This window comes from Perognathus longimembris, chromosome 6 (assembly GCF_023159225.1).
Source record: "Perognathus longimembris pacificus isolate PPM17 chromosome 6, ASM2315922v1, whole genome shotgun sequence".
In the NCBI taxonomy this organism is placed as follows: domain Eukaryota; kingdom Metazoa; phylum Chordata; class Mammalia; order Rodentia; family Heteromyidae; genus Perognathus; species Perognathus longimembris.
The window spans coordinates 64163103-64187138 of NC_063166.1; the positions used below are offsets into that span (position 1 = coordinate 64163103).

General features: G+C 51.6%; 1 protein-coding gene across 4 annotated transcripts in view; it reads left to right on the plus strand.

The window, feature by feature from the left end:
* Siglec1 (sialic acid binding Ig like lectin 1) overlaps positions 1-22450 on the plus strand; it is a 43635-nt gene extending 21185 nt beyond the window's left edge. The window contains exons 3-23 of one of the 4 annotated variants that reach the window (XM_048348882.1): positions 1329-1403; positions 1690-2049; positions 2244-2540; positions 3109-3375; positions 3705-3959; positions 7909-8208; positions 8748-9005; positions 9836-10171; positions 10947-11201; positions 11420-11722; positions 13740-14000; positions 14108-14419; positions 15477-15725; positions 16043-16312; positions 16396-16647; positions 16858-17160; positions 17722-17985; positions 18671-18973; positions 19180-19282; positions 19548-19617; positions 21946-22450. In XM_048348882.1, coding sequence (XP_048204839.1) covers positions 1355-1403; positions 1690-2049; positions 2244-2540; positions 3109-3375; positions 3705-3959; positions 7909-8208; positions 8748-9005; positions 9836-10171; positions 10947-11201; positions 11420-11722; positions 13740-14000; positions 14108-14419; positions 15477-15725; positions 16043-16312; positions 16396-16647; positions 16858-17160; positions 17722-17985; positions 18671-18973; positions 19180-19282; positions 19548-19617; positions 21946-22035 — 5157 coding nt within the window. In that variant the 5' untranslated portion in view covers positions 1329-1354 and the 3' untranslated portion in view covers positions 22036-22450. Of the gene's footprint in view, positions 1-1328; positions 1404-1464; positions 2050-2243; positions 2541-3108; positions 3376-3704; positions 3960-7908; positions 8209-8747; positions 9006-9835; positions 10172-10946; positions 11202-11419; positions 11723-13739; positions 14001-14107; positions 14420-15476; positions 15726-16042; positions 16313-16395; positions 16648-16857; positions 17161-17721; positions 17986-18670; positions 18974-19179; positions 19283-19547; positions 19618-21875 lie in introns of those variants that run through there. The other 3 variants (XM_048348881.1, XM_048348879.1, XM_048348880.1) reach the window with 3 other exon arrangements.
* Positions 22451-24036: the final 1586 nt, after the last annotated feature.

The following is a 24036-nucleotide window of genomic DNA, read 5'->3' on the forward strand; positions in this document are numbered from 1 at the left end:
TGGGAGAGTTTCAACCCAAAGTCCATGCATGCTGCACCTTGTTGTGAAGACAGCTGGCACCTAGGGACCCGAGGGATAAATAGGATTGCCTCAGGGTGGCGGCTTTTTTTTTAAGTAATTTTTTATTATTATAAAGGTGATGTACAGAGAGGTTACAGTTACATAAATCAGGTAAAGAGTATATTTCTTTTTCGACAATGTCATCCCTTCCCTTGCTGTCTTCCGTTTTTTTGTTGATCCCCCCCCCCCCCAACCCCAGTCGTGGGGCTTGAACTCAGTCTCTGGGTGCTGTCCCTGACTCCTTTTATGCTCAAGGCTAGCACTCTATGGATTGAGCCACAGCACTACTTCTGGCTTTTTCTGAATAGTTTATTGGAGATAAGAGTCTCACTGACTTTCCTGCCCCAGCTGGCTTTGAAGTTCGATCCTCAGTTATCAGCCTTCTGAGTAGCTAGGATTACAGGCGTGAGCCACCAGCACCCAGCTTCTCCCAGTTTTTCCCTCCCACCCTCACTTACAAGCTGTATAGCTCATTTTCAACATAGGGTCCAGTGAGTACCATTGTCACATTTGTTCACTCTTTGTCCCTCCATTTCTGTGCCTCCCCTAACATTCCCAAAGACAGAAAAAGAAACTAACAACAAAAAGAAAAGGAAGCAAAACTAGCAAAAGAGGAGGAAAAAAAAACCCTCTTATTTCCATTTCCTGGAGTTCATTTCGGTAAACGGTATGTTGTATGATCAATTGTACATAGGCATTGTGCCTTTCTGCTCCTCTCCTAAGGCCTTTCACATTTCATAGGCAATTGGGAGCTACCAAAGGGTTTTGAGCAGAGTCAACATTTTGTTAAGTTCAGTTCAAGTTTGTTATAGCTTCTAGCTTGATAAAACTGGTGATAGGAAGATACATGTCAAACAAAAAGTTATCACGTTTACTGGGCATCCTGGACCACATCACTGGACTTCTCTGAGCTCAGCTACTGTTTGTTGGTTTGGGTGGTCAGGAGGGGGCAGAGTGGAGGGAGGAAGAGGCAGCTGTTTCCTGCATCTGGGCTTGTGTCCAAGCAGAACTTGGGGGTGGGGCTAAGGCATATTTTAGCTACCACACCAAGTGAGGACATTTCTGGGCATGGCCTGAGCCAGGACCTTGGGTTTCTGACCCCTGCTGGTCTTTGGGAGCCCTGTCCTCTCAGTTCTCTCACTGGGTCAGTCAGTATAAGCAGTTGGGAGACCCAGAGCTGAGCTTTGAGAGACTGTGGAGGTGAACTGCCCTGAGGTATCCCAAGGAGCCCGCTGGGCACTCAGCAGCCCTGTGTGCCACCTTCTTAGGCATCAGAACCAGCCAAGAGTCTGCTATGCGCGTCCTGATCTGCCTGTTCCTCCTGGCCACCGTCTTCCCTTCAGGTGAGCTGGGGCCTCAAGGCCCATGGACCTAGGTCAGCTTTGGCTGCTAACGTCAAGGAAAGCTTTGGCAGGGAGATGAGCAGGGGGCCAAGATCTCGGTGTCACCCTGCCAAGCCTCTGAGCAATTCCCAGGCAAGCCCCTTCCCCTTTGTTCCAGGTACTGAGATGGGGGGGCCGTGCTATAGGCTCACTGAGGAGACAAGAGCAGGTTCCCATGGGAGTACCTTTCCCAGGGCTCTGTGTTGTTGTGTCATCTTCTTCTCAGCCCTTGTCCCACTCCTCCCAGGCCAGACCTCCTGGGATGTCTCCAGTCCCAGTCAGGTGCCAGGCGTGAAGGGCTCTTGCCTGCTCATCCCCTGCGTCTTCTCCTTCCCCTCCAACGTGGAGGTTCCTGATGGCATCACGGCCATCTGGTACTTTGACCACACGAACAAGCGGCAGGTGGTGAGCCACTCAACAAACCCAGAGCTGGTGGAGCCCCGCTTCCGAGGCCGCGCCCGACTGCTGGGGAACCCCATCCACAAAGTCTGCAACCTGCTGCTGACTGACCTGCAGCCAGAGGACTCAGGCTCCTACAACTTCCGCTTTGAGATCACCGACAACAACCGCTGGTTAGATGTCAAAGGCACCTCAGTCACAGTGACTGGTGAGGAGTAGGGATTCTACACCCCCTGATATTCATCCCTGGCTTCTAGCTCCAGCCCCTGGCCTCACCCAAGTGGGGCTGGTGGTGAAATACAGCAAGACCCTGGGTACAACTCACTCCTCGAGCTGAGGTTCTAGAACAAGAGATGCCAGGTGTGAAGCGTCATTCTGATTCGTTCCTGTCTTTGTCCTCAGATGAGCCCAGTGTGCCCACCATTGAGTCCCCAGTCAAGCTGCGTGAGGGCGTGCAGGCGATCTTCAACTGCTCCACGCCCTACGTGTGCCCGCACGAGCACGATAGCCTGCAATGGCAGGGCCAGGACCTCACTCGCTCTACCACCTCCAGCCACCAGGAGCTCGAGCCCACTGGTGTTAGACAGATGGAGACCCTCTACATGACCCCATCCTGGCAGGACCACGGCCAGTGGCTGAGCTGCCAACTCTCTCTTGCCAAGCGCACAAGTCAAAGCGAGGTTCACCTTCGTGTGCATTGTGAGTATAGGGACACACACACTGATTTCTGAGGAGCTGTTCCAGGGTTTGAAGGTGCCTCTTAAAGGCCAGACTGGACAGAAGAAAAGGGGAGACAAAGGGCCTAAGTAGAAGCTGCCAAGTAGCTTGGCAGTGGGGGTGGGAGGGTGGGGGGGTGGGGAAGGAATCAGGTGTTACAAACTGACTAACTCTTCTGAGGGTAACTAGATCTAGATGCTGCCTCTGGCCTATTACGTGGCTGTTCCTTTTCCAACAGCCACCATAGGCCACCAAAGCAAGCAGTGTGGTACCTGTGGTCTTCTGTACAGCTCGCCTCTGAGTAGAACAGACATAATAAATAGGGTCATGAAGTAGAAAGTCATAGGAGGCAGTGTCAGCTGGACACTAGGCCAAGCATCGCCTTGACAAAGCAGTGGAAAAGGAAGCAGGCAGAGTGCATTGTGGCAGGGGAGGATGCTGGGAATTGGTGCTTTCTCCAAGTGGCCTTCCTAAGGGCAGAGTTTTGAAAGAGAAGTATGCTACCCTTGCCCATCTTGGCACCTTACTTGGCACTTTTGGCGCCTTGCAGATGCCCCCAAGGGTGTGGAGATCCTTCTCAGCCCCTCGGGGCGGAACATCCTTCCAGGCGATCTGGTCACACTCACCTGCAGAGTCAACAGCAGCTACCCTGCTGTCAGTGCCATACAATGGTTCAAGGATGGGGAGCAGCTCAAAGCCGATGGCCGAGTGCTACAGTTGTCGCAGGCAGCCTGGAGTGATTCTGGGGTCTACACCTGCCAAGCAGAGAACAGTGTGGGTTCTTTGATCTCACCCCCCGTCAGCCTCCACGTTTTCAGTGAGTCCAGGGTGAAGCCGGATCTAGACAGAGTGTGAGGTGGGGTCTGGGTCTCTGGGGCTGAGGGGAGCCGGGCCAGGGAGATCAGGGGCTGATGTAGCCCAGCGTCTCTGGGATGTGCAACCCATGACAGTTTGTCCTGCAGGGGGGAGCTATCGGGAGGAACCGGTACATGGAACAGAGAGACTCCAGGAGCTCTGCAGTTTTGGGGGCTGTGGGGAGGCTGGGTGCAGTGGGGTCTACAGAGATTGGTCGGCATCCACCTGGGACTCTGAGGAGTGGGGCTGGAGGTCAGCTGGGAGCCCAGTGTATTCTGTGCTGCCTTGCAGTGGCTGAGGTCCAGGTGAGCCCCGCAGGTCCCATCCTGGAGAACCAGACAGTGACGCTGGCCTGCAACACGCCCAAAGAGGCCCCCGGTGAGCTTCGCTACAACTGGTACAAGAACAACATCCTGCTGGCGGGTGTCCACAGCCCCACATTGCATCTGCCCAATGCCACCAGGACGGACACCGGCTTCTACTTCTGTGAGGTGCAGAACGCCCAGGGCAGGGAGCGCTCCGGCCCTGTCGGTGTGACAGTCATGTGTAAGTGGCCCATCTCCAGTGCACCTGTTGCTTATCAGAGCCAGAGGATGCAGATCTCATGGGAAGGCCAGGGTCCCTGGCATACAAGCTTCAAGGCCACCCAACCCACATGAGGATTTTGTAGCCATGTGGCCTGAACTCGCATCCCACATCTACACACCCGAGCAAGGCTTTGACTTCCCTACACTCACTTTCCTCCTACTTTTTAAAAAAATTTATTTATTAATTGAACACAAATTTTTTGGACAGGGTGTTGTGCAAAAAGGGTACAGTTACATAGTAGGGGAGTGTGTACATTTCTTGTGATATCTTACACCCTGTTTTTCTTTCCCTTCCCTAGGTCAGGTAGACATATATACAATATACAATGTACCAAGAACATATACAATAGCCACATGGCCGTGCCCAAGAAAATTCGCCTAGGGCTTTAAATGTGATGTCGATATTAGACAATATGTCGACAGTAGTCTTATATGAACGTACATACATAGCTTTTGAGCTATTGTATTCCCCTGAGAGGTCAATTTTTTACCTTTCTATGTTGAGTAATTGTTTGGTTTTAGGTACATACTGTTGGGTCACTGCCCCAATCCTGTGGGGAATACTATTTGACAAGCAGTTTTTGGTTTCACAGACCTGGTCTCTACTGTCTCTCCGTCTCCCTTTGTTAACAGTCATATATCAGGGAGATCATGCCCCTTTGTTTTCTGTGTTCTAGGCTTGTCTTGCTCAACATTATTTGTTCGAGTTCTGACCATTTCCCTGCGAATAACAATATTTCACCATTCCTAATCGCTATGTAGTATTCCATTGTGTATAGGTACCATATTTTTCGTCTGTGGAGGGGCATCTGGGTAGTTTGCATATTTTGGCTATTGTGAATTGTGCCGCGATAAACATGGAAGTACAAATGTCTTCTTGATATCTTGGGGTTTGCTGTTTAGGATAGATGCCTAGGAGTGGTATGGCTGGGTCATAGGGTAGGTCTATATTGAGCTTTTTGAGAAACCTCCATACTGTTCTCCAAAGTGGTTGTACTAATTTGCACTCCCACCAACAATGGAGAAGGGTTCCTCTTTCCCCGCACCCCCTCCAGCATTTGTTGTTGCCTGAGTTCAAAGTATAGGCCATTCTAACTGGGGTGAGGTGGTATCTCAGGGTTGTTTTTATTTGCATTTCCTTTACTACCAGGGATGTTGAACATTCCCTCATATGTTTCTTTGCCATTTTTATTTCTTCTCTTGTGAAGTCTCTCTTTAGCTCCTTTGCCCATTTCCTAATTGGTTTATTGGGCTTGGAGGGCCTTAGTTTTTTGAGTTCTCTGTAGATGACAGATATTAGGCCTTTGTCTGTTGCTGTGCTGGTAAAGATCCTTTCCCATATGGTTGGCTGTCTTTCTGTTTTGGTGGCTATGTCCTTAGCTGTGCAGAAACTTTTTAATTTGTAGTAGTCCCATTTGTCGAGTCTTTCCCCTATTTGTTGTGCCCCTGGGACTCTATTCAGGAAGTTCCTTCCTGTGCCTATAAGTTCTAGCATCTTTCCTACTCTGTCCTTCAGTAGTTTCAGGGTTTCAGGTCTGATATTGAGGTCCTTGATCCATTTTGAGTTGATCTTGGTGCATGGTGATAGGCTTGGGTCTACTTTGAGTTTTCTGCATATGGCTGCCCAGTTCTCCCAGCACCAGTAGTTGAAGAGGCTATGTTTATTCCATTGTATGTCTTTAGCTCCTTTGTCAAATATCAGCTGACTGTAAGAGTGCGGTTTTATTTCTGGATCTTCAATTCTAATCCATTGGTCTTCTGGTCTGTTTTTATACCAATACCAGGCCATTTTTGTTATGATGGCCCTGTAGTAGAGCTTGATGTCTGGTATTGTGATACCTCCTGCACTGCTTTTTTTTTGCCTAGAATTGCTTTGGCTATTCTAGGTCTTTTGCTGTTCCATATGAATTTATGGATTGGTTTCTCTATTTCAGTGAAGAATGTGGCTGCGATTTTGGTAGGGATTGCATTGAATTTGTATAACAATTTGGGCAATATGGCTATTTTTACTATATTGATTCTGCCTACCCATGAGCATGGGAACTTTCCTCCTACTTTGAAAAATAGTTTATGCCAGGTTCCTGTGGGTTACACCTGTAATCCCAGCTACTTGGGAGGCTGAGATTGGAGAATCACAGCTCAGAGCCAACCTAGGCAGGAAAGTCCATGAGACTCTTATCTCTAATTAACCAGCAAAAAGCCAGAAGTGGAGCTGTGACTCAGTGGTAGAGTGCCAGTCTTGAGCAAAAAAAAAAAAAAAAAAAAAAGCTAAGAGACAGCACCTAGCTTCAAATGAGCGAAAAGCTGCAAGTATGGTACAATTTATTATGTACTTTTTTGTGATACAGGGGTTTGAACTCAGGGTCTTGGGCTTGCTAGGTTTGCTTGCTCAGTTTGCTGGCTAAGCTGTTGCTCTTACTACTTGAGTCATGCCTCCAGCCCAGCTTTTTGCTAGTTATTCTGGAAATGAAGTCTCTCAGACTTTTCAGCCCTCTTTCTCTCTTTTTTTTTTTGGCCAGTCCTGGGCCTTGGATTCAGGGCCTGAGCACTGTCCCTGGCTTCTTTCCACTCAAGGCTAGCACTCTGTCACCTGAGCCACAGCGCCCCTTCTGGCCGTTTTCCATATATGTGGTGCTGGGGAATCGAACCTAGGGCCTCGTGTATCCGAGGCAGGCACTCTTGCCACTAGGCTATATCCCCAGCCCCCCTCTTTCTCTCTTGGTGCCTGTATTGGATAGAGATTGAAGTCAGGACCTCATGCGCTTGGTCAGCTTTTTTCACTCAAGGATGATGTTCTCCCACTTGAGCCACACCTCACTTCCTGCTGGTTGCTGATTAATTGGAGATAAGAGTCTCTCCAATTTGTCTACCCAAACTGGTTTTGAACATTGATCCTCAGATCTCAGCCTCTGGAAGAGTTAGGATTACAAGCAGGAGCTACCACTACCCAGCTGTTCTGTCTCTCTCCTTTCCTGTCATGTCTCTATAGACCAGTTTCTTTCCTTATTGTTCTCGAAGTTGAAACTTGGAGGCTGGCCTCCATTTGCATTTTCTGAGACTGAGCACTTAGAAGGAAGTTGGCAGGATACACAGCACTGTGTTTGCCTCAGTTCCCTCAGGGAATATAGGGAGGTATATTGGGTCAATTTGTCTCATGGTCCCTCTGACTTTTCTTGCTAATGGTGCTGTCTGCTGCCCAATTCCTACCAGATCTCTAATCTTTTTTTTTTTTTTTTTTTTTTTTGCCAGTCCTGGGGCTTGGACTCTGGGCCTGAGCACTGTCCCTGGCTTCTTTTTGTTCAAGGCTAGCACTCTGCCCCTTGAGCCACAGCACCACTTCTGGCCGTTTTCTGTGTATGTGGTGCTGGTGAATTGAACCCAGGGCTTCATGTATATGAGGCAAGCACTCTTGCCACTAGGCCATATTCCCAGCCCCCAGATCTCTAATCTTAAAATGGGCCCTCGGGGCTGGGGATATGGCCTAGTGGCAAGAGTGCTTGCCTCATATACATGAGGCCCTAGGTTCAATTCCCCAGCACCACATATACAGAAAATGGCCAGAAGTGGCGCTGTGGCTCAGGTGGCAGAGTGCTAGCCTTGAGCAAAAAGAAGCCAGGGACAGTGCTCAGGCCCTGAGTCCAAGCCCCAGGACTGGCAAAAAAAAAAAAGGGCCCTGACCCTCACTGACAGGCAGATCATGAGGACTGGAAGGGCCAACAGAGTGACTTGCCCAATCTAGGGGCTAGAGAGTATTTGGCTAGTATTCAGTAGCTGCTGGGATTGTTCATTGGACAATTGTTCATTCTCCCAGGGCATTGAGGGTCAGAAGGATACAGGATCATAGACTCTTAATGGGAGTGCAAGAACGCTCCACTGGAGAGTCACAGGCCTACTTCTGGTCCCCACAGACCCACCCCGCACCCCAGATATGACTGCCTTTCTGGAGACGAAGGCTGGGCTGGTGGGGATCCTCCATTGCTCAGTGGTCAGTGAGCCCGTGGCCACGCTAGTGCTGTCACATGGGGACCTCATCCTGGCCTCTAGCTCTGGGAAGAATGATTACAGCCCACGCTTCAGCATCTCCATGGCTCCCAACTCCCTGCACCTGGAGATCCAAGACCTGCAGCCATCCGACAGTGGGCAGTACAAGTGCTCAGCCAACAACTCCCTTGGAAATGCCACCTCCTCCCTGGATTTCTTCGCCAATGGTAACATGGGAGGGAGGGAGTGGAGGGAGGCCCAAGAAGAGGCCTTACATATAGGAGTCTAAAGGACTCTGCTAAGAGGCTTAATGAGTTGCTAGGTCACATCAAAGCTCCTCAGAGATTCCTAGAAACCAAGGCAAAAATGGATATATTATTCTTGGTTGCACACACTTGAAGGGTCCTTCATATATATTGTTTATTTCACATTTATTAAGCTTTTGGTGCAAGCTCTGTGCCTGGAGTTAGATGTGGGAATGGAGAAGAGAATCTCTACTGTCAGTACAAACTTTACACCTAGCTAGCTAGTAAATTAAGCCAGGCTGGGGCTACAAGGCCGAGCTGTTGCCCAGCATCCTTCTGAGCTGTGTTATAGTACCTCTGAGTTGGCATTCTGGGTCATGCTCCCCTGATCTAGCACAATGACAAGATCTCAAAGTCAGGTGGGGAGAGGAGAAACCTAGAGGGCTTCCTGTAACAGGTAGCACGAGGAATGGGTACCTCACATCCTCACTCACGCCTCCTCCTTTTCCCCTTTCCCCCAGAGGCCCGCCTTCTCATCAGCCCAGCAGCTCAGGTGGTAGAAGGGCAAGCAGTGACTCTGACCTGCAAGAATGGCCTGAACCCGACACCCAACACCCGTTTCTCCTGGTACCTGAATGGAGCCTTGCTTATGGAGGGAAGCAGCGACAGCCTTCTTCTCCCTGAGGCCTCCAGCATCGATGCTGGCTCCTACCACTGCAGGGCCCAAGATGGCCACAGCTCCAGCGACCCGTCCCGGCCTGTGGTCCTCACTGTGCTCTGTGAGCAGCCTAGCCACTGCCTGCTATGGGGAGGGTCAGCCCACTGGGACCACCAGCCATCCCACCTCCCAACCCTGTCCTGCCCTGGGTTCCATTTCAGGAAGATGGTTATAGGACTGGTCACTATAGACTTCAAGTCGGGAGATGACGCTGAGGCTTCTTCTACATCCTCATGTCTTCCCTCCAATCCTAGCCCTGTTGCTCCTAGCTTCAAGCTCCCCATGCTCCCATAGCCAAGATGTCCTTCTGGTGGTCCAGGATGCTATATGACAGCAAGCATGCCTATGCTGAGACTTCCTAGGCTCCTATACTCTAAGGGAGAAGTCCCCAGCTTGGGGACAGCCAGTCCCTTGGCACACTACCAAGGCTGGGTGCTCAGGACACATTGAAATCCAGATCTCCCCTGGCAGAGGTGAGCGGGCCAGTGTCCCAGGACCATAGTAAGGTCAGTTACCAGGTACCTAAGTGAGATTATGCAGGACCTTGGCTGCTTTCCATTTCAGGAAAGCTCTAGAAAGAGGTCATTATCGATATCATGCAGCCTCACAAGAGCAGGTGAGACTTAGGCAAGATGGCCATAAGCCCCGATAGAGCCTTTGTCCCAAAGAAAATATAACTCTTCTTCGGGAAGACTCTTTTGAACACCAGGATCTGCTTAGTGCAAGGAGCTGTCCTCATACATAGTCTTGTTGCTCTTGTGCAATGCCCAACTTGCACAACTGTTTGTGGCTACTCTGGGGATGTGTCTGTATCCCGTGTGCTCTGGAGTGGACCCAGCAGGGCCCTGACAGAAGCCCCAGGACAGATATTCATGTTCTTCCTCTTCTCAGATGCCCCACGCCAGCCCATTTTTACTGCTCAACTGGATCTCGATGCTTCTGGAATTGATGTTGGCCGGCCGGGCCTCCTCTTGTGCCGTGTGAAAAGCGATCCCCCAGCCCAGCTACAGCTACTGCACAAGGGCCGTGTTGTGGCCACTTCTGTGTCAGTGAGCGGCAGCTGTGGCCCACATGGAAGCTGCTCCCAGCGCATAAAGATCACCAAAGCCCCCAACTTACTGCGTGTGGAGATTCATAACCCAGTGCTGGAGGATGAGGGAGAGTACCTGTGTGAGGCCAACAATACTCTGGGCAAAGCCTCCATCTCAGCCACATTTGATGCTCAGGGTAAGGGGGAGCAGGGACAGGTGAATGGAGGCAGGAGTCATAGCTCCAGACTAGGCTTGGTACTCCTCCAGCCCCACCTCCCCCGACTCCAAGAGAGGTTGATCAAGCACAAACCATCTGAAAGTCAGAGGAGGGCTGGGAATATGGCTTAGTGGTAGAGTGCTTGCCTAGCATGCATGAAGCCCTGGGTTCAATTCCTCAGCACCATATAAACAGAAAAGGCCAGATGTGATGCTGTGGCTCAAGTGGTAGAGTGCTAGCCTTGAGCAAAAGAAGCTCAGGGACAGTGCCTAGGTCCTGAGTTCAAGCCCCAGGACTGACAAAAAAAAAAAAAGTGGGAGGAGGCAGAGCTGGCTTCTGTGACAGGAGAGGGGTCCTGGGAGTCTTATTGCCCCTCTCCCCCATCAACCAGTCTCAAAGCTACAATCAAGGATGAGAGGAATGGCTTAAGTGGTAAAGCACCAAACCTCTGATCATTCTAAACTCAGTTTTCCACCAGGGACAGGCCTGAGGTGGCAAGGCTGAGCTCTGATGAAAGCACAGGAGGCCACCTTTCTCCCTTTTTTTGTGACCCTCTGCCTCCAGCTTCCCGGTGCCCATCTTTTATAGTCTATCCTGTGAGCTTAGTTGTTTTTTTCCTACCCCAAAGGTACCCCAGGAGGTGTTCTTCCCAACCTGTTGACTGGGAGGCTGGGGCCCTGACTCCTGGGTAGGGCAGGGGTGGTCAGAGCCAGGCCTGTGTCTGTGTGGTGAACATGTGTCGCCCGCTCTCCAGCTACTCGCCTGCTCATCTCACCGTCAGCCACACTTCATGAGGGGGCAGAGGCCAACCTGACCTGCCAAGTGAATCGAGAAACCCCCGAGAGCTCGGCCAACTTCTCCTGGTTCCGGAATGGGGCCCTGTGGGCCCAGGGCCCTCTGAAGACCATGAGGCTGAGGCCTGTGGCCAGGACAGATGCTGCCATCTACACGTGTTGCCTCCTGGAGGATGGTGCCCAGCTCTCTGCTCCTGTGGTCCTGAGTGTGCACTGTGGGTGCCGGGCAAGGGCCAGCTTGGGGACTTGGAGGGTGGAGGTGCCTAGGAGCCCACAGGGCCGAGACTGGAGGCAAGGGCCTGGCCTGGGCCTACCAGAGTGGTATAGGGGGAGGGGTGGAGTAGGGAAGATGGTGAGGCAGTATGAATACAGAGAATCTTATTGGAATGGTCTGAGCCCCTTCATCCCTCCCCTCCTCACTCTGTTCCCGTAGATCCCCCAGATCCTCCAAAGCTCTCGGCCCTCCTGGATGTGAGCCAGGGCCACATGGCAGTGTTTGTCTGCACTGTGGACAGTAGTCCTGTGGCTCACTTGTCCCTGTTCCGTGAGGAGCACCTCCTGGCCACCAGCCAGAGACCCCAGCACCCATCCCACAGCAGGCTCCAGGCCAAGGCCACAGCCAACTCCCTGCAGTTGGAGGTCCACGAACTGGGCCTCGAGGACTCGGGAAGCTACCGCTGCGAGGCCACAAATGCTCTCGGATCAGCCAACGCCTCGCTTTTCTTCAAGGTCCGAGGTGAGTGTCAATCCTCCAGCAATGGGGTACACCCCATGCATGTGGATGTGTGTCGGGGGTGGAGGGGTCCTTGACTAGACTGTAAGCTGTAGATTTTGTGCAGAAATGCAAGTCTCTTGCAGCTAGGATTAGGGAACAGTTTGTGTGCAACCAGCAGAGGCCTCCTTTTGCCTCTACTGGGTACTTTCACCCAAAATAGCCAAAGCAGCCATGAGAGGCAGCGACAGCTGTGTAAGGTGACTTGCTTCATTGGAGCAAAATGTGTTTCTGGCCCAAAATGTGTGTGTGTGTGTGTGTGTGTGTGTGTGTGTGTGTGCATGCACGCGCCAGTTCTGGGACTTGAACTTAGGGCCTCTCAATCTCACTCGGCTTTTTCATTTGAGGCTGGCATTAATTGGAGATATGAGTCTCACAGACTTTTCTGGCAGAGTTGGTATCAAACCATGATCCTCAGATCTCAACCTCCTAAGTAGCTAAGATTATAGGCATGAGCCACAAGCACCTAACCACAATTTATTTTTTTTCACTATTTATTTTGTAATATAATTTTGTTACATAGTAAAAAAATCAATATATGGCCGGCTGCTAGTGGCTCACACCTGTAATCCTAGCTACTCAGGAGGCTGAGATCTGAGGATCACAGTTCAAAACCAGCCCAGGCAGGAAAGTCTGTGAGACTCTGATCTCAGTTAACTGCCAAAAAGCTGGAAGTGGAGCTGTGACTCAAGTGTTAGAGCACTAGCCTTGAGCATAAAAGCTCAGGGACAACACCCAAGCACTGAGTTCAAGCCCTAGGACCAGCACACATAAAATAGATAAATATATGTATATTATTCATATATATACATATATGTTTTGCACACTCACACGCATGCACACACACTCACACATAGTCATGAGCTTGATTTCAGGGTCTGGGCACTGTCCCTCAGCTTTTTGCTTAAAGTAGCTCTTTATCACTTTAAGCCATAGCTCCACTTATGGTTTTCAAGTGGATATTTGGAGATAAAAGTCTCATGGACTTTCCTGCCTGGCCTGTCTTTGACCCACAATCTTCAGATCTCAGCCTCCTGAGTATTTAGGATTACAGGTGTGAGCCACCAGTACCCAGCTTATACATATATTCTTACATATAACATAGTCATATTATTTTGCTACAGATTCATATTTATTTTACATATGTACACACATACATTACACATATATGCATGCATACATACATAAATATTCTCTATGAAAATTCTCCCTAAGAAAGCCAGGCATAGTGAACATGTCTATAATTCCAGTACGCACCAGGCTGAGTCAAGGCTAGGCTCTGTGGTTTATGTTCATAATTTCAGCTACTCAGAGGCATAATTAGAAGGATCACAATCTTCCTATGTTGCCTGGGCAAGAGAAAGAGTAAGAAAGAGTAAGAGAAAGAGAAAGAGCTTGCTTATGAGTACTGGACTAGCCTGGGTTCTGAGTCATTACCCAAGCTGTCCCTCCTCCTCTCTCCCCTGCCCTGGCCTTCTCCTTTTGCCTGCGCCTCAGTACTTGGACTCTTGTTGTCTGGAGCCTCGGTGCGGCTGCTAAGGGGTCTGGACAGAGTGTAAGGCTCCACAGCTCCCCATCTTCCCTATGCTATCAGCCACTACGCTGAATGGGGTTCACCGCCATCAGGGCAGTGGTCCCCAGCGTGACCTAAACCCTCCATTTCAGTGGAGCCAACATTTATCAGGAGCTCCGCACATGGGTGAGGGGCCTGGCACTGACTGGGCTTGCAGGGCACACAAGCCTGGTGCCCAGGAGGCTCACCCTCCTGCAGGGAGTGTGGTTGACAGAAACTCCAGGTGGTGAGTGATCAGGGACAGGACAGAGCCCGAGTGAGCAGGTGGAGCAGGTGATGCCGAGGCACGCGTGGGGCTAAAGGATGCCCTGGCAGTGCACGAGGGGAAGCTGGGGCTCCTAGACACATGGTCTTCTGCGGGCACACACAGCCTCAAGCGCTCATCTGGCCCTCACTTTCTCCCTGCAGAAGCCTGGGTCCAGGTCTCACCATCACTGGAGCTCCGGGAGGGCCAGGATGTGGTCCTAAGCTGCCAGGTGCCCATGGAGGTCCCTGACGGGACCTCATACCAGTGGTATCAGAATGGCCACCTCCTCCAGGAGTCGACTTCAGCCACGCTCCGAATTGCAGCCATATCTCCCAGGCAAACTGGGGCCTACCATTGTCAAGTTCAAGTCCCAGGTGCAGCCACCTCCAGCCTGGCTGCTCCTGTCAGCCTCCACGTGTCCTGTAAGGGAGTGTTTCTCAGCCACACATTGGGGAAGGGAGGCATTCCCAGGTCCTGGGCTCTGCCTCTGTGATCAGCCCAAGCCCTGATCTCTCCCTTCCTCATGCAGATGCTCCACGCCATGCCACGCTTACAACCCTGCTGGCTACAGGCCCAGGACGGCGGAGCATCCTTCTGTGCACTGTGGCCAGTGATCCTCCATCCCAGCTTCGGCTCCGCCATGGTGACCACTTGGTGGCCACCACCCTCCAGGGTGTCGTGGACCTTGCAAACACCTCTTCCCAGCTGCAAGCGATGGTGTCCCACAACGAGCTGCGTCTGGATATGGAATTCACAGGGCTGGAGGATGAGGGCATCTACACCTGCGAGGCCACCAACACCCTGGGCCAGGCCTCAGCTTCGGTTAACTTTGATGTCCAGGGTTAGTGCATGCGTGCGTGCGTGTGTGTGTGTGTGTGTGTGTGTGTGTGTGTGTGTGTGTGTATGGTGTTCTGGAGAGGACAGCAGGTGGGAGAAGGTGCTAGAAGCCGTCTAGGGATCGTAAAGACAATCTCCATCCCCACACTGCCCCAAGGGCCATGGTTTCTGACTTGGATTTTATATGAGTTTCTTTTCTTTTTTCTGTCAGTCATGGGGCTTGAACTCGGAGCCTGGACACTGTCCCTGAGCTCTTTTGCTCAAGGCTAGCACTCTACCACTTTGAGCCACGGTGCCACTTCTGGTTTTTTGGTGGTTATTTGGAGATAAAAGTCTCACCAACTTTCCTGTCTGGGCTCACTTTGAACCGCAATCCTCAGATCTCAGCCTCCTGAGTGGCTAGGATGACAGGCGTGAGCCACCAGCACCTGGTTGGAAGAACCTTTTTCCAACACAGAATTTTCCAGGGATGTCCATTGGATAAAGCAAATCAGAAAGAGCACCTCAAGGAGAAGGCTTTGTTTGCCTTCCCCCAGGGGTAGGGAGGGGATCTGTGCTGTCTAGGGTTCTGCCGAGCTCCACTTGGGACTACCATTTCCCTGTAACCTCTGAGCATTGTGTGTGTGTGTGTGTGTGTGTGTGTGTGTGTGTGTGTGTGTGTGCGCGCGCGCGCGCGCGCGCTCGCGCATGCTGGTTCTGGAGCTTGAACTCAGGGCCTGGGCACTGTCCATGAGCTTTTATGCTCAAGGCTAGTGCTCTGCCAACTGGTCACAGCTCTACTTTGGCTTTTTTTTTTTTTTTTGTAGTTGAATGGAAATAAGAGTCTTTTAGACTTTCCTGCTAGGTTTGGCTTCAACCCATAATCCTGAGCTCTCAGCTTCCTGAGTAGCTAGGGTTATAGGCTTGAGCCATCAGTGCCCAGATTTCTGAGCTCCTTTTATGGAAGTCTCCTGAAGCTCACAGAGCTCCAGGGACTCCGCAGCAGGGGCGACAGCCCTGCATTAGGACAGGGGAGGATTTACACTGCCTCACGGATGTCCTGCGCCCTCCTTCTTCCCTAGCCGTGAATGTGCAGGTGTGGCCCAATGCCACTGTGCAAGAGGGGAAGGAGGTGGCTTTGATCTGCCACGTCTGGACTAATGAGAAGACCCAGCTCACCTACACATGGTACCGTGATGGGCAGGAGTGCCAAGGTGCTCATTCTGCCCAGCTCAACGTCACGGTCAAGAATGCCACCTCTTATTACTGTGGCGCAAGTCTCCCTGGCCAGGCACCCCGCCTCTCCAGACCTGTCACCCTGAATGTCCTCTGTGAGTCTGGCTGTGTGTAGGGGTGGGGGGATGGAAGGGATGACTGCAGCTCATAGGGATCAGTGCACAGGCAGAACCCCTCAAGTGTCCAGCCTGGCACTCAATACCTGTCTAGCTGATGGAACATGGGACAGAGGTATTCGAGTTGGGGAACATGGGAATAAGTCCTTTCTTGGCAGAGGAACAACACCTCAGATTGGACTATGTGGGATCCTTGGGTTGGGGAACTGGACCCTCCTGGGTCTCTGTATCATCTGAAAACTGGCCTCCTCAAAACTGCCATCTGAACTCTTCCGGTGTCTCCTGGGCCTCTACAGATGCACCCCGTAGCCTGCGCCTGACCTACCTCCTGGAGAGCCGGGGAGGGCAGCTGGCTTTGATACTGTGCACTGTGGATAGCCGCCCCCCTGCCCAGCTGACCCTCAGTCATGCCGGTCGTCTTGTGGCCTCCTCATCAGCAACATCTGTCCCCAACATCCTGCGCTTGGAACTTCGGAAGCCAAGACTCAGTGACGAAGGACTCTACAGCTGCTCAGCCCACAGCCTTCTGGGCCAGGCCAATACATCTCTGGAGCTGCGGCTAGAGGGTGACCTGGGGCTGATGCCATAGGGGAGGGAGTCAGCTGGGATGTCTGACTGGGACCAGCTGACACTGAACCCCTTGGTACAGGTGTGCAGGTGATGCTAGCTCCATCAGCTGCAGTGCCCGAGGGGACCCCAGTCACTGTGACCTGTGAGGACCCCACCGCCCGTGCACCCACCCTCTACACTTGGTACCACAATGGCCACTGGCTGCAGGAGGGGCCAGCCACCTCACTCCAGTTCCATGTGGCCACACGGGCTCAAGCTGGCTCCTACTCTTGCCAGGTTCAGGATGCTCAGGGCACTCGCAGCTCCCGGCCTGTCACCCTGCAAGTCCTCTGTGAGCAAGGGATCCTCGACTGGGGCTGCTGGATGGGGGTGGATGAGGGGCTACCAGGCCCTGGGTGAGGCGGGTGACAGGCTGCTTTGTCCAAGGGCTCAGGAACGGGCCCTTGGGGGGAGAAGGACTCACTGACATCAGCCAGGAGGGAATGGGGCCTACAAGATACTTAGGAAAGACTCATCTGTGTCTGTTCTGCCCCATGCCCAGATGCCCCTCGGGACCCTGTCCTGTCCTCCTTCTGGGATTCCCGGGCCAGGCTCGTGGCCGTGGTACAGTGCACTGTGGACAGTGAGCCACCTGCTGAGTTGACTCTGTCCCACCATGGCAAGGTGTTAGCCACCAGCCATGAGCAACATGGCTCCACACCAGGGGTAGGCCATGTCCAGGTGGCCCGCAATGCCCTGAGTCTGAGGCTACAAGATGTGCCAGTAGGTGATGACGACATCTATGTGTGTACAGCCTGGAACTCACTGGGCTCAGTCAGCACCACTCAGCAGCTGCGGGCAGAAGGTAAGTGAGGGAAGAAGAAGGGACCTAGAGTTTAGAGGTAGGGTGCTGTGCAGCCCAAAGTCCCTGTGTTGGGCTGGGGCTCCCAATACAAGGAGCTATCTAGCCTGAAAGGATGCAAGGCAGCCCTGCCTGACAAGTCTAATCTGATGGAAGGGGCCACCCAGCCTGAGGGAGGAGATACGGCTTGACTCTTGGAGATCTTCTTTTGAAGGAGAGAGAGGCATCTCCATTTCTAAGGAGCAAGTATCCTAGAGAAGAGATGTACGCTGCCTTCACAGAGCCCAATCTGTGCATAGACAAACCTGCCCTGAGAAAGACAATCCTGCTCGAGGAGACCAGTCTGAGGGCAAGATGAAACCTCACCCATCAGACTGCCTGCTTTGTCAGGAGAGGCACATCCTGTCCAGAAAGCCCAGTGCACGAAAGAAATCCATGCTGTGTCTCCTCAGCAGCTGAAGTCCCATCTTGGAGAATCCAGACTACAGGATAGCTTGAGACTTCCACTACACACAGAGGCAGGACCGCCCATCTCTAACCACCTGCCTGTGCTCTTGTCGGCAGGTGTGCACGTGGTGGCCGAGCCAGGCCTGCAGGTGCCTGAGGGGGCAGCTCTGAACCTCAGCTGCCACCTCCTTGGTGGCCCCAGGTTCCTTGGCAACACCACCTTCACCTGGTTCTGGAATGACCAGCCACTGCATGCAGAGCCCGTGGCCACGCTCACCTTCAGCCAGGTGGCCCGTGCCCAGGCTGGGCTGTACAGCTGCCAGGTTGAGCTCTCTGCCAGAATGGCTGCCACCTCGGTCCCAGTCATGCTCCGTGTGCTGTGTGAGTATGGCTTCACAGGTGTGGATCGTTGGGTTGGGCCTGCTCCAGCGCCAGCTGGCTATAGATGCTCTTACCTATCTGTGTCTTAGTCTCTCTGTGTTTAAAGTGGGTGCTATGTCAGCTCCCTCTTTCCAGAGTTGCATAGTTGTATAGCATGCTGAGTGTCTGGCACACTGTGGGTTCTCTCATCACCTTGGGTCTCCCATGCTATTCCTCAATTAGTACCTATACTGCATCAGTCAGGGACTGCTTAAACAAGTCATCCCCAAATGCTCAGTTCTGTGGATCAGAAATTTGGGAGGACTTAGGTGGGTCATTCTTCTACTAGGGTCGCCTCCTGTGGCTGCAGTTGTCCAGCGGCTTCATTGGGGGCTGGCCACTGTGAGATTGACTTCCACCCTTGTAGTTGTGACTGGACCACAAGTGCTTAATAGAGCAGCCTGGGCTTCCCCCAGCGAGCATGTCAGGGAACAGAACACAAGTTGCAGGGCTTCTTCTGGAGGCTTAGATCTGAAGTCCCACAAAGTCACTTCTGCCTTCAGTTGGCCAAAGTGAGTCAGACTCAGAGAGGGAGGAAATAGGCTCTGTCTCTTCACCAGAGGCCCAGCAAAGTCACCTGTGCCTGGTACTGGGAGGGTGGGATTTGTGAACATTTTCTACATGTGGCACTCTCTTCTTCCCACAGACCCTCCCAAGATGCCTACCATGACAGTGTTTGTGGAGCCTGAGGGTGGCCCCCAGGGCATCCTGGATTGTCGGGTAGACAGTGAGCCCCCTGCCAGCCTCACTCTCCACCTGGGCAGTCGACTCGTGGCCTCCAGCCAGCCCCAGGGTGTACTTGCTGAGCCACACATCCATGTGTTAGCCTCTCCTAACTTCCTTAGGGTGAACATTGAAGAGCTGAGGCCCAGTGACCAAGGGGAGTACGTGTGTTCTGCCTCCAACGCCCTGGGCTCCACCTCTGCCTCTGCCTACTTTGGCACCAGAGGTGAGGAGGAGCTTCATCTCCCCAGCCACTCTGCACTAAGGTCCTACCCTATGCTAGTCTACACTGATTGCCCAGGGAGCGGGGAGAGGGGTTTGGGGAATGAAGTGAAAGAATAGATCTCATCCTGGGTGGGTCACCTTGTGGAGGAGCATTAAGAGTTGGGAGCCTCAGCTGCCCCCGACCTGAGCGTCTTCTGCATGTTCCAGCTGCACGAAGGCTGCAGCTGTTCCAGCAGCTGCTCTGGATCCTGGGATTTCTGGTGAGCTTCCTGAGCCTGCTGCTGGGCCTGGGGGCCTGCTACACCTGGAGGTGGGTCCCGAGCCTCTATTTCCTCTCACATCTGCCCCTCCTTTAAAGAACCTTTCTTCCAGTGAATTCACAGCCCATTCCCTGTAAATTTCAAAAACGTTTCCAGAATTGGCCCTACATCCAGCTTTCTGGAGCTTTCTTCTCTCTTCACAGGGTTCCTCCTGGCCTGCGCAATGGGCGGCCTGGGGCCAGCACATGGGGAGGGGAGCGGGAATGGAGGCAGGTGCTCAGGAGTGGGGGCCTGAGTCCACCCTTGTCTTTTCAGGGGAAGGTATTGTCACAAGAGTGACATGGAGAACTCGCTGGAGATGCCTTCTCAGAGAGAAACCATGCAGGTATCTGACATACACACATGCATACACATGTTCTTGTCAATACTACACCCAGCCAATCTGCAGTTCCTGGCTGCTGGCTGCTATCTAGAGACTGGATGAGGGAGCCTGGGGTGAGAGGAGGTAAGGGTGAAATGCCAGGAGCCAGGACCTCTTCAAGAGATAGGGACAACTAAACATGAGAGTAGCCACATGTTAACTGGTTTACCTGGTGACTCCAATGGACTTTCTAGTCCTAGCAGAATCAAATCACTTCTATTTTCAAGTCACATTTCCTGTTTACTCTACATTTATTTGTTTGCTTGTTTATTTATTTATGGTCTATATTTATTTAGCAGTAGTAGGATTTGAACTCAGAGCCTCATGCTTGCTAGGCAGGTTCTCTCCCACTGATCCAAGCCCCTCGCCCCTTTTGTGATTTTGTTGTTTTTTCAGGAAGGATCTTGCATTTTGTTTGTTTAGGGCTGGCCTAGGATATGATCCCCCTACCTGTGACTTTCACCTAGCTGGAATCACAAGTAGTATGCCACCCTGCCCCCACTTATTTGTGTGAGATGGAGTCTCCCTACTTCTTTGTCTAGAAAGTATGATTGTCTAAATTTCTGCCTCCCAAGTAGCTAAGGTTATACACATGAGTCACTGTGCCCAGCCCCACTACCTTTTGTTTTGAGATTTTTCCTTCCACACTCCTGAGCTTGGCCATCACCAGGCAAGGGTCGGAGCCAAAGTGTCAGCCATGTGTATTCCCATCAATCTCTTGGAATGCTTACCTAGGGCTACAGGTGGTTATGGAGGGTATAGTGGGGTTCGCTACAATGAAATGGGGTTCCCCTCAAGGGAGGGGAATCCTGGTTCCTCCAAGAGTGCACTGTAATAGGGAGGTCAGATCTGGCCAGTGCCATCATTAACTGTGGAGGGACTTCAGGTTAACTCCAGCTCAGATTAGAGCAGAAGCCAACTCCATCTCCACTAAACTCTCCCACACCCTATCCAGGGAAGCTCCCCTTTATTATAAGTTATGTAAATTGACCACCTGAGGCCTGGGAGCTTCAAGGGAACCTGTGCCCTCCCATGGGTAGGTGTATCCACCTGACGTCAAATCCATGTGCCCTCCTATGAGTAGGCATATCCACCTGCATCATGAGAGCCCCACCAAATCCATGAGCCAATTCTAACTAGAATGATAGGTTGGGTCAAATAGATACTATGAGACAGACTGTAACTCTACTGGCCACCTGTGTGCGGCCTAGCATGCTCTGTAAGTGTTGTATCCTCATTGGTCACCTGCATGTGGCAAGTTTGACTGTGATGTTTGCCTTATAACCAGGCTGGAAGGCCACACGGACACTCAGTTCCAGCTCCCAAGTCTGGGCTGCACACATACGGGCGGTTCCAGATCCCGAGTTTGGGCTGCGACCAAGGCCGGTCAGTTCGCTTTTTGTTCACTTTTTACTTCCCAATAAATCCGTCTTTTTGTCATCTTGTAGCTGGAGACTGTGTGGTGGACTCTTGGGGGAACCAGGAATCCCCTCCCTTGGGGGAACCAGGAATCCCCTCCCTTGGGGGGGACCCCATTTCATTGTAGCAAACCCCCACTCTACTTCATTCACCACACAGTCTTCAGCTACAAGATGATAAAAAGATGGATTTATTGGGGAAGTAAAAGGTGAACAAAAAGCGAACAGACCAGCCTTGGTCACAGCCCAGACTAGGGAGCCGAAACTGCAGACCACGTGTGTAGGATCAGGGCCCAGAACTGGGAACTGGAACCACGTGCCTGTGTGGCCTTCAAGCCTGGTTATAAGGCAAACATCACAGTCAAACTTGCCACACGCAGGTGGCCAATAAGGATACAGCACTTACAGAGCATGCTAGGCCGTACGTAGCTGGCCAATAGAGTTACAGTCAGTCTGTCTCATAGTATCTGTTTGGACCAACCTATCATTCTTGTTAGAATTGGCGCATGGATTTGACGTCAGGTGGATACGCCCAGTCATGGGAGGGCACAGGTTCCCTTGAAGCTCCCAGGCCTCAGGTGGTCAATTTACATAACTTATCACAATAAAGGGGAACTTCCCTGGATAGGGTGGGGGAGATCTTAGTGAAGCTGGAGTTGGCTTCTGCTCTAATCTGAGCTGGAGTCAATCTGACGCCCCTCCACAGTCAATGATGGTGCTGGCCAGATCTGACCTCCCTATTATAGAGGGCATCTACCCTTGCACCCAAAGTCCTCTAGTAACCAGGGTTTTCTTTGTGGGAAGCTCCTTGATCCTGACACAGCTTCATCCTGTGATCTGTCCTGAGCTCACCAGCGGCCTTGCCTGCCCTCAGGAGGAGAAAGTGGTGGATGCCTGTGACCATTCAGACACTGTGAAGAAGGCAGCATTAGTCCTGCCAACCTCTGGAGAAACAGAGTTGTGATATCCAATTTTCTATGACCTGCCTCTGAGCCTCTTGTCACAAAGAAAAATGGGAGATGAGAGGTGAGGTGAACCTCAGTCTACCCAGGAAGATGTTGACTCCTAGGGACCTGAAGAGAACTGAGTTGATCTTGTGATCCACTCCTCTGTGTTTCCTCTGGAGCTCCTCTCTCCAGTTCTCTTCCAAAAGAGGCTTTGTCCCTCCAGAGCTTTCTCCTCAGAGCCCAGCCTGGATTCTATGCGTGAAGAGCCTCTGTGTTCTTGTGCATTTGCCAAGACAGTCTGTTCCAGATGGAATAAAAATCAGTCTGCTCTAACAAGACACCAAATACAGTGACTTTAACATGATTGGATTTTAGTTTTCTCCCCCATACTTTTCTGGGTATGCTATGGTGATATAAAGTGTTGGGATTCTTGGTCTTTCTTGCTTTTATCCATCCCAAAAATGTTGCCTTCAACGGTGAGGTTGGTATTGGTTCCAACATGCCCATGTTCCCTCTTGCACCAAGAGGGAGGAGTAAAAGTAGAAAACACATTAGTCCCCATGGTTTACAGAACCTAGAGGGTGCCCATGCCAAATGTATTCACTTCTCATTGGCCAGACTTTGATCACATGACAACTCCAAGCTGCAAGGGAGACTGGGAAATGTAGTTTATATTCAGAGTCCACATTATATTTAGAAACTTAATTCTGAAGGACTCCTAGCTAGGTACTCATTTTTAGGGCACACGTGAATGCATACACACACACACACATGCTCACATACACTTGTACTAGGACTTGAACTCAGAGGCTTATATTCTTATTCAGCTTTCATGATCATGGTAGCCTCTATCACTTCAGCCATGCCCAGCCAGCCATGTCCAGCATTTTGCCAGAGTCTCAAAAGCTTCTCTGTCTGGGATGACTCTGAACTAGATCTTAGCCTCCTAAGTTGCTAGCACTGGATATTGTTCCTGGGGCTTTTGACACCTATAGCCCATGTTCTGCCTCAGTGTCCCTGGCTATTTGGGGCCTAGACTTCTTCATATAGTAACAATGAGAAAATTAAGAGGGTCTGGTGGTCTTAAGAGGGTGGTGGTAGGCCAGGCAGTGGGGTTGCATGAGCAGATAGCGTTGTGCAGGATCTGGCTCCTGGAAGAAGAGGGTGACATTTCCATTTCTCCCTGTTCCATCACAGAGGCTAACATTTCCATGACAGGGATGTCATCAGCACCCTTGGTTCTGTTCCAGGTGCATGCTTCTCCATGATCCAGTGAGCTCTGTCCTTTTCCTGGAGATACAGGGGCTGCTGAAGCCAAGGAGGGCTACCAGAAAAGATTAAGGTGCTCCTGGGAAATCAAGGACTGAGGGGGCCATTTCTCAAATGGGCTAAACCATCCCTTATAGCCTTGTAGCAGGAACAAGGGCCTGGAGCTCTAGGGTTTAGGATGAGGAACATGGAAGGTGGTAGGCATTGGCATGTAAGTTAACAGGTTGGGAAAAATAGGAGGCTAAGTGAGTTAGTTTTGAGTATCTGAGGTTGTACTTCCCTTGTTGTGTGTGTGTGTGTGTGTGTGTGTGTGTGTGTGTGTGTGTGTGTGCTGGTACTTGAGCTTGAACTCCAGGCCTGTGCACTGTTCTTTAGCTTTTCCATTCAAAGCTGGCACACTATCACTTGAGCCACAGCTCCACTTCCAGATTTTTGCTGGTTAATAGGAAATGAGAGTCTCATGGCCTTTCCTGCCTGGGCTGGCTTTGAACTGCGATTCTCATATCTCAGTCTCCTGAGTAGCTAGGATTACAGGCGTGAGCCACCAGTGCCCAGAGCATTTGTTTCTTCTTCACTGGTCAAATGTAAGGATGGAAAGCCAGACAGGGAGAGAGCAACCAAATATAGCCAGATGTTTGGGAGCTCTCTGGTAAAGTGGGGGGGGAGGGGTGGAGAGGGGAAGAGGAAGAAGAAAAGGGAAGAAGGAAGGAAGGACCACAGGTAGCCACACAAGGGATAACTGCTGAGGA